This window comes from Dasypus novemcinctus, chromosome 17 (assembly GCF_030445035.2).
Source record: "Dasypus novemcinctus isolate mDasNov1 chromosome 17, mDasNov1.1.hap2, whole genome shotgun sequence".
NCBI classification, from domain to species: Eukaryota; Metazoa; Chordata; class Mammalia; order Cingulata; family Dasypodidae; genus Dasypus; species Dasypus novemcinctus.
Window position 1 is genome coordinate 74,103,063 of NC_080689.1, and position 17,153 is coordinate 74,120,215.

The following is a 17,153-nucleotide window of genomic DNA, read 5'->3' on the forward strand; positions in this document are numbered from 1 at the left end:
CGGTTATTTTTGTGTTCTTTGCCATTTAAATCTCTCCTTTCCAAATTTGAATCCCTCCTCAATTGGGTAATGGAGAAAAGTTTGACAAGGGAACAAGTATTATTTGTGACATGGGTAGGATTTAAATTGGTAAAGAGAAACTTGGAGAATAAGGGTTCAATTATAGTCATTCTTATTTGGCTATCAGTAAAAAAGAATTTAGAACTTGGACCCTAATTAGAATTAGCATGAATATTCATGGTGATAGAAGAAAAACATTTCTAAAATTACTGGAGACTGGTCATGTTCAAATCAAATCTGACACCAACATATAATCAAAAATACAGATATGCACATACACACACCATATATGCACACACCAAACATATTTGATTTGACATTTACTCTCTTACCCTTTGAATAAGTAATAATTGAGGACTGAACAAATGGTAACTGTGAGTTAGCTGAGCCAATACAGTTTAAGGAAATAAAATTAGGGATTTATTTGTACAATGCTTTATTTTTTGTAAAAATTGTGGTTTGTTGAGATGAGAATTGCATTTATTTGAACAGTTCTGTATTCCCTCTATAAAAAATTTGCCAATATTTTGTAATTGGATGAAACTGTCATTGAAACAAGCATTGTACCTAATTGTGTAGAACATTACTTTAAGCAACCCTTTTTTTGAAATCTTTTTTTATAACGTCTGATTCTGTCTATAGGCAATTCTTAATTATCTTCACTGATCAAAGTGTAGCAGTAACAGAAAAAAATCCCAAATGCTAACCATTTCAGTAGCTATTTCAATTTGGGTTTGGAATGAATTTCTGTGCTTCCTTTGAACAAGAGGTTGTGTGTTTAAGGAATTTGCAGCAGTTCAAAATAATTTTACCCAGATCTTCCAGAGGGTAGACCATTAAGTATTGGGGTCCAGATCTAGAAAGAATAGAAGAAAAGAAACTTCAGATTGAAAGTCTGTATGGAAGATAGTGGAAATACCTTGTAACAGGAGAAAGTTAAACAGACATTTATCATTTGCCGATTGGCAGTAGTTCTTTGCACACACTTTGCTAGTAAGACAGGTTTTGCATAATTCAACCTCTTTCCCCAAAGTCTACACCCCAATCTGTTATAAGAGCAAAACCGCAAGCGTTTAAGTTCTGATTTCCTGCAGTAAGTCTCCTGAAGTTACCACTCAGATCAGCATACATGGTCATTGATATTCGCACAACCCAAATTATATAAACCCTCAGAGGCAAATAACCCTTAAGTAGTTTTTCAGTGCCAATTCATTCTCCCTGTGTTATAAAAGTGACATTTAGCCAACTCAAGGCTATTAATTTTTAGAAAAAATGTAAAACTAATAGGAAACTTTTAAGAAAAGTAAAAGTCTCCTTGGGTGTCAGGCCTCCTAGGAAGTTTTGGATCTGTTGCATCATACCTTTATGTGTTTTCTTCCTGAATTCAAGCAAATATATGCAAAGGAGAATGTAATATTGTTCCAAATGGTATACTGAATAGTTTTATGCATAGAAAAAGAATTTCTATGCTAATACTCTTATTTTAAAATAGGAAAGTCTCCATTGTGGCAGAGCTGGGTTTCAAACCAAGCAAATAACTCTTTTTTTCTTTCATTGGAGACAAGGACTGACCTAACTTTGTTGTACTCAGTGAGTTGCTTTGCATCACCTGAATTAGTAGGCTGAGGAATTATTTCCATTTTAGTCTGAGGTTATTATTGCTTGTAAGAATAGAAGGAGTTTGTGGCGTTAAGAAGAGTGTCTCTGCCCCAGAAATATCAATGCCATTACTTGTCATGCCGTCAATGAACTTTCACTCCTTTGGATCATAGAAGTTTTTCAAGTTATAAGAGTCTCCAATTAAAAGAGGGAAGACGAATAATTCACGCCTCAATCTATTAACAATTGATGACTTAAATGTCAATTAATATTTTATGGCTTATCTGGCAGCCAATGAATAGCAATACTTTGTGAAAACTTAGAAATTAGACACATAGGAGGTACGTAGACAAGGAAAATTGACTGCATATGTCTCAGAATATTTGTGAGACACAGGCATACCTATTTAAGAAGTACTGGTTTATAAAGTTATGTTATGAGACATATTCTAATTCAAAATATCATCCATACGTGATAATTGTTTCATTTCATTCTAATGTGTTCTTTAATTAGTAATATGGTTTAACTATTTGATGCCTGGGGAAGTTCCTTAGAAGCGCCCCTCATATTTTTTAATCAGTTTTAAGTATATAGGGACAAATCCAGATAAACCTATTCCCTTAAACTGAACTAAATGATTATGGGAATTCACTGTGTTGAGTGAATACCTTTATTTAGAAAGAGCACATGTAAATTCTGCCCCTGATTTCTCATTTTCTTATATGCATTTGGATTTGTTAGCTCTAACCAAGAAATATATTATTTAGAATGTTACTTAAATCCATTGCCTTTTTTCCCTAGTTCTTACTTGGACTTGCTCCAAGAATTCCTGAACTAGAGGAAGGTGAAGGAAAAGAAGTTAGAATGTGAACCAGTTGATATAAATAAACACAAGTAGATACAAAAAGAGAGAATGAATATTAAAACTATATATTAAAGACTATCTGAGGAATTAATTTTGTACATTTTTTCTGTTACTTCAAATGATCAAGAATAAAGGAAATAAAGAGACCCTGTAGCAAAACAGAGACAGAACTCTTCGTTCAATACTAGATTTGATAAAAATTTTGACAATAGGGGAGCAAGTGCAGCTTAGTGATTTGAACCCTGGCTTTCCATGCATGAGGTCCTGGGTTCAATCCTCTACTGGATTCAATCTTAAAAAAATTTTTAAAAATTTTTAATGATATTTTACTAGAGAAATATCAGTGTTCCCACAAGTTGTTCCTAATTTCCAATGGCAAATAGCATTCAGGGTTTCAAATATTTGCATTCATTACTTGTTCATTCAAGGAGTATTTTGATTCATTGAATTCAACATTTCCATTGCATTCCTACAATGTAGATAGCACAATGCTTGATGTTGCTCTGGATGAAGACATTCAGTCTCTTCAACTCTAATACCAAATAACTTCTATGAAAAGGGTAATATTTTCTGTCCACTGTGTTTTCATTAGATGGTATATTCTGTGTCATTTTTTTTCCACTTTGTTTCCCAGCATATTGAAATGTTTAGCATTCTCTGCTAAAATAGCAGAGTATCTGTTGATGCCTATCTCCACGTAGTCATTGTTTTTCTTGATTTAATACCTTCTAGAAACAAAAGTGTGTTTAACTCAACTGTCTACATTCTGTCCCTTCAGATTATTTTGTCAAGTGCTTTCTCCAGCCTAATTTAAATGATTTATAAAATATGTCTCTGATCACAGTCCTTAGAAGAGATATATGTGCCACATTATGTCCCATGTATCTTCCAAATAAGACATTCTTCTGGATGGGCAATGTGGTGCTTCCTTTGTTCAGAATTCTCTTATTGCTTCAGGACACATTGTCTTACTTGATCTTGAATAGTGATTTCCCTTCTGGGCAATAAATATATTTCAAATATTTCTTTTTAATCCTATTTTCTTGAAAGCAAGCTTTCTTCCCAATTTAAACCTTTGATCTTTTCTTTCATCAAACACCATCTTGTTTTATTATTTTTCTCTGGATACCTTCATCTCTGCAGATGCCTTCTTGGTAATGAACTTAACTGGAACTGTGTTCTGTCAAATCTTTACAACCTGTCCTTTGACCTCTTTCATCCTTTTTCTTTTGCAAATCTACTTTACAACTGAGAGAAGGAGGAAGGAGGAGGAGAAGGGAATGATAATATCCTGGAGAAGTTCTCGTCAGCATCCTCTTCTAAGAAACATGTGCTCTTGATGCCCACAGTTCTGCATGTCAGAACTACCTTTAAAAACAAAACAAAACATGGTCTCTTTGCTCTATCTTGGAACTACCAGTTCAAATTCTGCTGCGATCAATATTAGTCAGAGTCTCTGTTATTGAGATATTTTTATTTGACAATAACATTTTGTTCAGATTCCATCGTGACTGCCTGATCATGTCTTCCATGATGAAGTACTTTTTAAATGCACCTAAGGATTATTCTTTTGGAATGTGCAAATCATTCCACCTGACTGTCTTCAATCTTTTATACTTGGAAGTTAAAAATTTTTTTAATACTGAACAAAAAGAAATTTGGACCTTGCCCTATGATCCCATGGTCAGAAGAAAATCATAACCATGTTGTGCAACAATAGGGTGTTTTGACTACTAAATTCTTGCAATCACTTCACATCTTGTCTTGAAGGACTACTCATCCATTTATCTATGCCATGGGAAGTGTGCATCAAAGCTATAATTACAATAAGACTTTGTTTTACTGAAAAATGCTCCAAGAGTCAGAAATTAACTCGTCCTGACATTGCATTCTGTGTCAAAGAAAGTTTCATTTGAACTAATATCATAACTAAAGGCATTATCACACTCAATCATACTAAATTCACCTGAAAGTTCAGCACAGTTCACCACTTTGCATCCTTTTGATGCAGCCTAGTTTTGCATTGGGTTCCTGAAGGCCTGCTTCATTTCCAAGTAGACAATAGGGAATTAATAAGAAGTGCATATCAATATATTGTAATTTAAGTCTAGTTTGTTTTATTTCAATATTTGAAAAGCATTTAACTAGGTTTTTATTCTAATATATATCATAATGTTGGGAGAAGTGTGCTTTCTTTGTTAGGTAGTAAAAGTTTTCATGTGTTTATTGGAAAAATTGGCAATTGCATCATTAAGCTTATCATAATGATCTTTACATTTTCTTTGAAAGGGGAGATGATGACCCACGTAAGTTTCTAATACATAATTACCATTTTTAAAACTGAGAAAATGGTAAAAAACCAAAACTAAACTAAACTAACACATTCCATACAATGGAAACATTAGTGATGCCTAATTCATAAAGCCAAATTGGATTATTACATTGTTTTTCAAGTACTAGGATAAACTACCTAGTTATCAATGAGTAAAATTGGGAAATAGAAGAATTTATAAGGATATTTACTGCCAATTTAATACAATGAAATATAGTGACCTTGAACTTAGACTTAGAATTGTTGAAAATGGAAATAGAATAAAAGATACAACTGGAAAATCAGACATCATTGCTTCCTAACAAGTGCAGAAAATGTCAAATACAGAAAAAATAATGTTCTTCATTCTTATATGGCAGATTTTTTTTTCTTTTCTATTGTCTTTAATTCTACATCTATTTTGATGTGAAACAGAGGGGCGGTATTGCCAAACCCATCATCGGTTTGAATTTAGTAGGTTCTGTTTCAAATTCCTCATAATCTGCCAATTTTTCTTCATTTTAAATTGTGATTACTGAAATACAAATATGTATTTAGTGAATGAAGAATGACAGTATTAGAAATAGGACTATATTGGCTAAAACAAAGAAAAAAAGTCCCAAATCAAGAATTTTGCTTATCTGCATGCAGAAGCAGGTTTTGGGCTTTACCCATTTATGTTGCTATGAATTGCAAGTTATTATTGTGAATCTTTTACTAAAAAAATTTTTGCTGTGGAAAGAAATGGTTTCACTTTAGGTATTCCACTGCCAGATGTAGGTCTGTCTTCCATGTGAATGGTTTTAGAAGCTGCCTGCTCTTCAATATCACCTATTCCTTTTGTTTTGCTATATTACCAGCTTGACCACTTTGAGCATTTCAGTATTTTTAAACTTCCTAAATTCCATTTGACAATAACAACAAAAAAGACCTTAGTGCTCTCCACATTATTCTCCCATCTTGCTGAGTTCCTGAAAGAAATGGACTCACAAGTGAAACAAGGTATTCATCATATGACCATAGCAGAATTGCTGTGACAACACGTTTGTTCAGTTAGCACCACGGGGTCACAGAGACTTCACCTCTGAGAATGGCAGTGCAGTGATTGTATAAATCTTGCTGCTTGTTTTTTCTCCAGTTTTGAAGATGGGATCCAACTACTCCCCACCCACCCCACCAAGATGTACCTTATTTTTGGTACACACAGAAAAACAACTTAGTCCAAATTGTCAGTAATATTTTATGTTGAAGAGAACATTTTATATGACTATCAGGAAAAGTAGGCATTGGTTATTGGTTTATCTTTTAAATTGTGCCCCTCACACAACCCACCCTAGGGTGCAAAAGGAAGAGTAAAATGAGTTGTGGTTCTAGCAACAATGAATGCATTATTCCTACAGAGATCCCAATGAAAGAGGTAAGTATCCCTTTAGTAACGTGTGCTGGCTTGATGTCCAGAGACCAACAGCATGATGAAGGTCACACAGCAGGGCAATGGAACCTCTGAGAAAGGCATCTGGGATCCCCATATATCATTCCAGGCTTTAAGAGCTGCAGCCCTCGCTTTCTCTCTTGGTGATCTTCAAAGCTTTAAATGGGGGATTTGTCCCCTTTGAAAACCCCATGACCACATGCCCCCTACCATGCCTGGCAAGGCAAGGGTGCTTCTTCCTCCTCCTCCCAGGTGGTCCATTTACCTGTTCAAGAGAGCCAATGAGGAATCCAAATCACCAGGGCTGCTCAGTATCAACAAGGCCCAAGCATATCTCTTTCAGCACCTGATTCCTTCATATGTCTCTTTCTCCCAATTACCCACTCCATCTTCCACCTCCCTAATCCCTTCCCAAGTAGGGTATGTTTTTTTTTTTTTTTTTTCTCTTGCTCTCTCTCTCACTCTCTCTTTTCTGTATCTCTCGGAAATCAGACAGGAGTTCAGAGCACTTTCACTACCTTTTATGAGGTAGATTGTGATGTCATAGATGGGGGCAGGGCTAGTCAACTTTCTACCCACCTCCCAACCTGTGCTGAGGGAGCTCCGATCGGGAGTGGAAGCAGTGATTCCTCCATGGTGAGTATCTTCACTTTCTAATCTAATCTCTCTCTTAATATAAACATTAATTCTGAAGGCAGGAGGGTTGGGGTTCAACAAAGTAAAGATGTGCCCATTCAAGCCCTCTTTACTTAGTCAACTTTTGGCAAAGGACTTATTTATTCTTTACATGGGTTAAGAATTTCCCAACACAGATAAGCTCTTCAAGTGTGATCTAAACTTGAGAAGTGAAAATGGCATTGTCATTCCTTTATTTCTCAAGTCTTTCTTCCTATTGGACTGAAAGTCATTGCATATGTGGAATGAATTCATTCTCTAGGCCTTTGGTGTACTTCTCCAAGGAAAGCTAGTGAGAAGGATGCAATCTTCTTCATTTGGTAGATTTCAAGTTCAAAGAATATCTTTTATTGATGTTTTCCTAGAGAATCAGTCCAATCTTCTAAATTTGTAGGGTGAAAATGGGAGGAAACTGATACTTAAGGGTTATCAACAAACTTGGTTTTGTTGCAAATAAATGAAAACTTTCTGATGTAAAGAGTAAAGTGTTGATTATATTTAAAAAAGCAAGTTTAAGTGTATAGCTATTTCAGGTGCCATAACAAAATTTGCTACCTTTTTTTCTTTTTCATTGCATGCCCTAACACTGATACTGTTTTGTAGGGTCATTTGGTAGTTATGAACTGTGAAAAGATGCTGTTCTTTGTTTCACTTGGATATCATATTTTACTTACTAATTCTTTTAGATATCTTAGTATTTAGAAAGAAAAGGTCAGCTAAAGTGAGCTTTTTTAAAAATGCTTCCCACCTTGTTTTCTCCTGGGTTCCTAATAAAACTGCCAACATGTCAGCCCTGATATAAATGGGCAGAGGAAGTGCACTGAGGTGGTTAAATCTTTAAAGAATGTCAAAGTATGAAGGTGGGTGATTTTGAAAGGGTTTGACCATCACGACGTGAGACGCTGTTAGTTTTCTTTGAGTGGGGTGAGGCCATCACAATATGGATCATTGGTATTATGAAATATTCAAGGAAGATATTATCCATTTGTTCAAGTATGCATCCCTATGTAACTAGCTACTTGTGGACTTTAGTGTTGAAGGATTGGGGGATAGTTTAAAAGGGGGAGTCCTTTCAATATCTTCCCTGTTATATGTAAACAAATCCCCCATGTTATGTGCTTTCAGTGTTCAAAGCCTTAAGCTGCTACTGGTTTTGTTGGAGCCCCAGGGTGCCTTTCTGAAGTTGTTTCCCCACCTAAACTTTCTAACCTAATGATGTGACTCTAAAGTGAAATTTCAGTCCAGATGAGGAAAAACAGGGCCATCACAGGCCAAAAGGAAGATTTGGGTGATAATTATTGCAATCAACCTAATATTGCAATGGAGGAGATCATACCAAAAGCTTATAGGTCGAGTTATCCCACTGAAGTCTCTCGCCCACCTTCCATTAAAAGTGCTAACGCCCTGAAACCCAGGTAGAAGACAACCTTCAGTGCCAGAAAAAATCTGATGTGTAATCTTAGCTCAAGTTTTTAATGTTTCTTATCAACCCCTCATACAGCTGCCAGGTAAGAAATGCTTATATTTTACAAACCCTTGGAACACAATCATCTTTAAACTTCGTGAGTTAAGAACAGTTGTGTTGTACGCTTGTGCAAATTCAGAGAGTATCTCATGGAATGCCTTGTGCACGCACTTGTTTCTCTTCATGTGCATGTTTCATTTTTAGTGATGTTTAGTGTTCTTTTAAAAATCCATTTTGTATCTATTAAAATTATAATTTAAAAAATACATATGTGCATTGTGCACTAAAGGAGACAATGAAGCGTAAGTTACTTTAACTTGGATTCTGAACACTGGTGTTATAATATTATTTCTGCCATTGACTAGTTAGATAATTTAAAGCAAATTAGTTAGCTCTTTTGAGCCTCAGTTTCTCATCTGTAAAATGAGGGTATAAATACAGAAAACTTAAAGGATCTGTCCTAAGATATCCCTGTTCAAAATGTCTATGGGTTTATGATATTTATTTTTATACATATTGGAAAGGGTTCGAACAGTTGATGAGATGTAGTTTTTAACTTGGGCATGCAAACTATTCAAGCCAGAAAGAAATATCTGAGCCCAAACTAGGCTTTAAAATGTAGCCTCTAGCTGATGTGGTGTTTAATGTATTTGTGCTAATAATAGATATACATGAGTCATATCCTTTTAAATGGACAATGCCATTTGAATAACCTGCTAAATCGAAACCACTTACAAAATTTTGTATGGATTGGTAGCTTCTGAAGAGAGGGAACACCTAAGTTAGTCAGCTGTGTATTGGTCAATTTGTTTCTTAGCTCAAACTTTGATGTTATTCTAATTATTTGAGATTAAAAGGGGATGGAGCAACAGAACTCATGGGAGCTGCAGAACTCAAAGTGACATATGCAGTATTGCAAGAAGACCTATGTAACCCTGGGTTGATAATGAGGGAATTAGTGAGCAATGAGCTCTATGCTATGGGGGGATAAAAGGAATAAGGCCTGGGTCCTGCACTTGAGGAATGCATACTCTCTTTGGGACAGTCATGAAACATGCTAAATGCCCAAATAGAGGTGAAGACAGGAAGTGCTAGGAAAACTAAGAAACATCCCTGTGGTTGTGGGTGGGTTGGATTGCACTGGGAAGGCTTTGTGAAAAGCAGAGGCCCAGAGTGGTTTAGATTTGTGTAAAGAGGGCAGGGAAGCGTTCCATGTCAGAAAGGCCACAGAATTGTAAAGGGAGCCAAGGAGTTATTCTGTTCAGACCCGCCATGTATCGAAATCAGAAGTCATTTCTCAGAGCACTGCTCCAGACTTTTCCTGGGCCCCGTTTCCCTTAATCCTGTGTTGACTTTACAATATAAAATATAAATATGTCAAGAGTTGAGGAGGAAATAAGTGAGTGAACTGCAGTTATTTTATATAAAGAACTAGTTAGGCAGCCATTTTCTCAGTTATGCGAAAGGGCACGTGATTGCTCACGGCCACCAATGTGGAAGAATAAATAAAAGAAAGGAAGGAGAGACAGAGGGAAGCTCTAGCTCTGAGATAGTCTGGATTCCTGAAAAAAAATGGAAAGAGATTATCATTTGAGAGTGTTCATTGACAGGTTTAGAAATGCTGGGTGGTGATGGAATGAGAACCCACGTACACAGGATAAATTTCTGAAGCAAACCTAAGCCTCTCTGTGCACTGAGAAGAAATCATGTCAGACTCTCCGCCCTCCAGCAGTCAATGTTGGGAAGGTTTAAACACTAAAATTGTGCATGATGATGCAAGTTCTTTTCTCCAATACACTTGGAAAGAAATTATTGACCTGGGCATGAATTACCCCACACTGACAAAGGAGAGTGCTTGTATTTGAAAGCCTCTCTGTTGCTGTAGATTCATAGATGATTTGCAACATATACTTTGCACCATTTTTTGTTCCTCCCAAAGTCAAGTTATTACTTTAGCCTTTACAACAGACTGTAATTCCACAAATAAAACTGCTCTATCACCTAACCCCTTTACCATATTCTGAAGACTTACCCAATGACATGTCACTGAATTTCTTTTCGTGGTATAAAAATTAATTTCCAGAATTTATTATCTCAGGAAAACACTTTCAAACAGCTAAACATGCCTTTATGTGAACAACGACGTGATATGATCAAAGTCAGTTATACAAAACAAGGAATATCCTTTTAGAACTAATTTCTCAAGAAAAATGTTCAAGTAGGTTGCACAAAGTTTTGGTGGGAAAAGCATTATAGATTATTAAAAGAAAGTAGAGATAATTGAGATTATGTTTACCCCAAGAGAACACTTGGCAATTCTTCCCCTCCCCCCACAAATGTCTCTGAAAAAGGTTTTAGAAATAGAGGATCAGATAGATTTAGAAGTCAGCAAATATATATTAAGCATATAACATGTTATTCACTGTGTGAAGTACTAGGGATGCATTGATGAAATTAGCGTGGAAACAGACACTAACCTTAACCTGTGATTGATTATGGGAATCACTTGGATAGAAATATATCAAAGCAACATGGGTATTCATGAGAAGGGGAAGGAGTTAGAAGGCTTCAAAAAGGGGAAACTTTTGCTTGAGTCTTTATGGGTGAGTGAAGAGTTTTCCAAGTAGAGAGAGAAAGAGGAGAGTGTCTTAGGAGAGAAACAGAATGTCCATAATATTGCATAAGGTATATAGAGTATTTCATGCTGACAGGACCTCAAAAATGTCAAGATGGAGGGAAAATATGGAGAAAATTAAAAGATGAACTTAGGAAGGTAGCTTGACATGCCAGTCCTGGCAGGGCGCAACAGGCGCCTAATCCTGGGCTGCACCCCAAACCCAACTTAGAATCAGGATGGTAGGCAGTAGGTCCTTGGAATCTGTATTTAACCACCCCACTCCTCCAACATACTCGAGGAGGTCCATTTTCACACCAAAGTCTCAGAATCTCCACAAAGCAACAAAACAGACTCATTACATTTCCATATTCTGGGGAGAAGTTGCAGGAAGAAAGAATTAAAATATTATCAAGAGTAACAGACATGGGAAAAATAGGATTCAAAGGTAATATGTGTATGTCCTTAAAGAAAAATGACTTAAACTTTGGCTAAGCATGGGACAATCTTTTAACAGTGATGGTTATTAAGGATAAAGAGTTACCAAGTGATATCATTAAACCACCTGGAAGGAAGGGCCTGAGTGTCAGCATTCAAGAGGCTGTCTTTTATCTTTCATACTCATGCACCAAGACAAGGAATTAATGAGGATAAGATTCAAGCCGTTCTGTATCTCCCACACCCTGCTGAAAATAAGGGACAGAGGCAAAAATCCAGAGCAATTTTTTTTTCTGAATGGTTTTGCTTGGTACAGCTATTTAGCTACTTTTTAAAAAAGGAACATAATTGAAAAAAATGTGTATATTAACATTTGCTCCAGGACTGCCAAGCAACATAGTGAATCCAGATTTATCAAGGATCCAGACTGCTAACTTTATGGTCTGCTATTCGTCATATGTGGCTTCTAGTCTCAAGATCATCTTTTGGTCCAAACTGGCTACAAGTGTTCCATATTTTCATTTTCTATATAGGAAAAAGAAAAGAGGTGGGAGTGCGAAAGGCGTTCTTCTCAGCTGTGTTAGCACACTTTAAGGAGGCTGCCAGACTACCCACTCCCAAAAATTTCTGTAAGGGAGACTAAGAAATGTTCTCTTTTAAATAGGCACATTGCTGTCCTTTAAAATTTGCAATGCTACTAATAAGAAAGAAGGAACAAATGAACATTAGATGGGCCACCAAGACAAGATTTTAAAAACAAAAGTTAAATAATCTCCATAATATTTTAGATTAGAAGTTATCAAGGCATCAAGGAATAGAAATGCAAAACCTATTATCTTTGGTTTTTGAAATTCAGATTTAGATGTTCTTCTAAGAGCTTAAAATGTAAGGTTTCTTTTCCTGTGCCATGTTATTGAGAAGAGATATAAGCAACTGTTGCCTAAATAGACTAAAGGATGCTAACTTTTATGTGAAGATGAAGGCTTCACTTACCAGACCCCTCTCTCACTGAGTTGTACTGGCAGATGGTTTTTGACAATGAAGTCTGAATGGAGCAATACCTCCTGTTCTATGAGGAATCTGGAAAAACTAGCAAGAGTCATACTTGGGGTAGCAGCTGTTGTCAGTGTATGCCCTCCATTAAATGAAACAAGAATTGATTTCTGAGTTCCATGTGCTGGCTCTGTGACTTTGGGTGAGTTGCTTAACATCTCTGGGTCCAGTTTTCTGAGTGAGAATGATATTAGTATTTACTTCACTGCGTTATTATTAGGATCGAATGTGTTCATGTATACCACACAGTGCCCAACATGTAAAAGTAGTAAAAAATAAGTAACTAGTTTGTTTTTAGTTATCTCGTCTCTCCCAAAATTCTATGTACAGTCTTTTTGATGATTTAGATGCCTTCTTGTCCTCTTTCATCTTTTCATCTACCCCAATCCAACCACCGGGCATACAAGCCACTGTTCCTGCTATTCTGTCATTGCGAGCCTTGTGGAATCACTTCCAGAGAATTGATAGTCGAATACCTGGAAGGAAATATCTTCAGTAGAGAAGTGAAGAAATGGTTTTTCACATTTCAATGTATGGTATAGATGAAGCACGCAGGTAGTTAATAAAAATGGAGATCACTGAACTCTACTGCCACAGTTCTGAAACTCCAGGTCCGAGATGGGGTCAGGAATCTTTGTTCTATTCCTAAATGTTCCCTGTGCAGATGATTCATGGATCACCCTTTGGAAGAAATGTTCTAAGAAGTGGAGGAAGGAGAGCCTTAAGGATTATGTTCGAGAACTTCCCAGGTCATGGCGTCAGTTTGGACCCTTTCACAGGAGAACTCTTGGTTTGTTCCATTGAACTAGTTGAGGGCTTCTCCAGAGTGGCACTCTTAGCAGTTTGGTCTGGATAATTCTTTGTTGCGGAGGGCTGTTCTGTGCATTTACAGATGTTTAGCAGCATCTGTGGTTTCTGGCCACTAGACTCCAGTAACAACACCCTTTTCAGTAGCCACAACCTAAAATGTCTCCAGACAATGCCAATGTCCCCTGGGGTATTTGTGGGGTGGGGCAAATTGTCCCTGATTGAAAACCAGATGGCTAGTTGAAAATTTGACATTTTGCCTGGAATACACATAGTGTTGAGAAATGGAGCATTTTACTCCTTCTGCTGGATAGAAGGGCGGGTGATGGCAGATACTTTGGATGCAGAATCATCTGCCCAATTGCCACTTGTAGCTTTCCTAGAAGGGCCATCTTAGATATCCTCTGGTCATAGTCTCTCTCTCTTTTTTTTTTTTTTTCAATTCATATTAGATTTTTAATTTCAGATTTCTAATTTTAGGGCTACGATATTGGATGGTATAGTAGTTATCTGTTGCTGCATAATAGATTATCCCCAAAGTTATCTACTTAGAAGTACAACATCTCTGTGGTTTAGGAATCCTTGAGTGGCTTTGTCAGATTCTTTGGCGCAGACTCTCCCACAAAGTCACAATCAAGGTGTTAGCCAATGTTAACATCATCTCAGGGCTCAGCTGGAGATCAATATGCATCCAACCTCAAGCACACTATTATTGGTAGAATTCAGTTCATTACAAGCTCTTGGACAGAAGATCTCAAATGCTAGCTAGTTGCTGCTGGAGGCACCTGCAATTCCTTGTCTTAGAATAGTTTAAACAGGTACTTTGCTTCATCAGCAAGCAAGTGAGAAGAGCCAGAGAGAGAGAGAGTGGGAATAGGTCAGAAGTCACAATCTTTTGTAACTTAATCTTGGATGTGATAGCCCACCACTTTTTCTGTATTATTTTCAATGTAATCAAGTCTTTAAGTCCAGCTCACACTTAAAGGGGAGGTCATTACACAGGGATGGGTATAGCAGGTGGTAGGAATAATAGGGAGCTATTTTAGAAGCTGCATTCCACAGGTGGTATATGCTATCATCCACTTTTTATGATAAAGGAGTGATCCAAGGTTAAATATAATATGGACTTACGGGCAGTGGTGAATGATCTTGTTTGTTGCTGAGGCCTGGGGATAGACACATGGGAATGAGTAAGGAGTGTGAAAATTTTCTCTCACATATTAATGTTCAGCCAGAAATAGCCATATGGAAGAGACACTAACAAGCAAATAGAAAAATGATTTGCTTAAGTGATACCAGTGGCCAGCCTCTGTCACTGGCTAATCCAATGAAACAAGTGGGTGTGGTTGCAAAGATGGAGGCTGTGCATGGATCCAGCAACATGGGCCACCGTTGACTAAGGCTGATCAGTTAGCCATCACTGCCTAACAGCCACCCTGTCGGCAACAGAGACCACTGCTGAGCCTCCAGCATCTTAGTATTTCTTTTTTAAAATATATGTATATATTTATTAAAGAAGTTATCAGTTTACAGAAAAATCATAGAGAATACAAAGTTCCCATATCTGATGATATTTTAAAGACTCCATCAACTTCCCTTCCTGCTTACTCCAAATCTTCCTGTCTTAGAGATATGCATTTCTGATCCCAAAGTCAGTTAAAGCTTTCAGTGGGAGTTGTTTAAAAGGAAGTTTCAAATAAGGTAATGTGACTTCAATTTCTTGCTTGTTATAAACAAAACTAATTGGGGTGATGGCAGTTTAGTTGTTTCTACAAAAGTTTTTCTTAGCCATTTTCACATGTAATTGCATATTACTTCAACAATTCCCTTTGAATATTTTTTAATCCTCATTTTAGGATTATAGGTACCTTTGAAAAAATGTATATTGCACATTCTGTTAAATAAGGAAAAAGCAAAATGATAGAAAATTTGTATTTCTTCCTTTAAGAAGCACATCAAACCAATGGTCCCCTTGAGATTCCAATGGTCTGTGCTGGATTTTATTGATAACAGTATTTATGATCTGTGATCTGGAATGCAGAAATTAGTGCTCAGTGAGTCCTTGAGATCAAGCAAGTTGTATGTAGAAATTCTGTGTTTTATGGCTTAGCTTTCATTTTCTAAAGAAAATGTTGGAGAACTATAACAGGTGGTGACTTCAGATTTAACAGAGATCACTTTTGCTTTCAAAGATGTAGCTGTAGCCTAGTTGAAGAATTTGCCTTAGCATTTTTTAGTCTATCAGGTAAAAAAGTAATGAGGTGGCCTTTACATCTTGTAATAAACATGACAGCAATTCAACTTTGTCACAGGCTACATTCTCAGGGCCTCTGAGATAGGGATTGTGCCATGAGGAAACTTGCATCTTAATATGAAGCATGATTTTTAGTAGGGGCACAATAGTGTATCAGACTTTCTCCAACCCTTTAATGTTTATCTTTGTTCACTGGTTAAAAGTGGTCATTTTCTTGGAAGTTTAATAAGTACCTTTATTTTTCTCAAAGAAGTTTTCCAGTTTCATAGATTTGAGGTTTTCTTTCAAAAAGAACCACTAATATTTTGTTGTTGTTTTTTGGCAATACTGCTTTGCATTTCCAGCATTTTGAGAATACTCTGTCCTTTAATCTTTGATTTTGAAAGTTTCTTGTATAACTCAGACTTTTTTGCAAGGGAACAGAAATATGTTGTCCATTCATAGAGGTTCTTTGTTGCATAAAAAAAGTCTAGTTTTAGATTGAAGAAAATATAGTCATTCGAGAAGAGACAGACTGGGAAATTCCAAACTAGGCCAAGTTCTGGCAGGTTCCTCTATGAGGAAGTATCCTGACTTCTTGGGAGAACCAGGTTAAAAGCCTTTTATTTCTTCTTTTGTTCAAAAGCAGAGGCAGCTGTGGTATATTGCTAAAAGCAGTGTACTTGCAGTCAGAAGATAGGCACCTGAATCCCTGGTTATTGCCTTATTAGCTAGGCAAGTTACTTCTCTCTAAGCCTCAGTTCCTTTGTCTATACATTGATGGGGATAATAATTATTTTAAAAGGTTGCTGTGAGGATTAAATGGTATAACATTTTGGAGACATTGTATAGACTAGAATGCTCAATATGTATTGAATCTGGTAAATTTCCAAAGGATATTATCCCAGAAAAGAGAAGTACTAATCAACTTTTACGGATCAATAGGGCTAGTGTACAGGACAATTTAAGAGGCAACCTGAACTAAGAATCCATCATGCAACTGATCAAATGTTAAGGCCGTGTGCCCCTAATCTCAACATGGTATATGGGGCACTAGCTTTTATGGAAATCGTACTAGCAAAGAACACGAAGGTCCCTGATTCTAAAGAGCTAATCTATCATCTGTGGAGACCAGGCCTTCACATGCACGCCAAGCCATTGAGACAAGCCAGCGACTAAGCAACTAATCATCGGCTTGAGTTCTAATCCCCAAGTACATCGCCATGGATGATCTGGCAGATCATATTGTGAGAAGAAGTTGCCCTCTCTTTATGGCTCACTGTCTTTCTGGGCTGTACTGAATCAGCATTTTTAAGGGCATCAAAGGCCTTGTTCCCATGCTCTATTGCTTTGGTGACTCATATTTCCTGAGGATTCTTCATAAATGGGAAAAATGAGATTGTGATGAGGCCATTCCACCCGTACTTTAGGCCTTTGTCAGTTGGAAAAAGAAAGCTCACCTCTTTTGGGAGGTACCTTCTTGACTTGCCAGGATTTTTGGCACCTTCTCTCTATTTTGGGCATCTTTTGGCCTGCCCTTCTCTGTGCAGGGTTTCTTGGCCCTGAGATACCCAGGTGAACCAATCGATTATGAAAAAGAT

At 36.9% G+C, this 17,153-nt stretch overlaps 1 protein-coding gene across 12 annotated transcripts in view; it reads left to right on the forward strand.

Annotated features, from left to right (window-relative positions):
• The window catches only part of CTNNA2 (catenin alpha 2), a 1,156,618-nt gene that overhangs the window by 1,122,526 nt on the left and 16,939 nt on the right, over nt 1–17,153 (forward strand). For 6 of the 12 annotated variants that reach the window (XM_058278991.2, XM_058278987.1, XM_058278986.1 and 3 more), the window contains one exon: nt 6,760–6,903. The exons of the other annotated variants lie outside the window; for them this stretch is intronic. In XM_058278991.2, the coding sequence (XP_058134974.1) occupies nt 6,760–6,903 (144 nt within the window). The remainder of the gene's footprint in view (nt 1–6,759; nt 6,904–17,153) is intronic. 12 annotated transcript variants of the gene reach the window in all.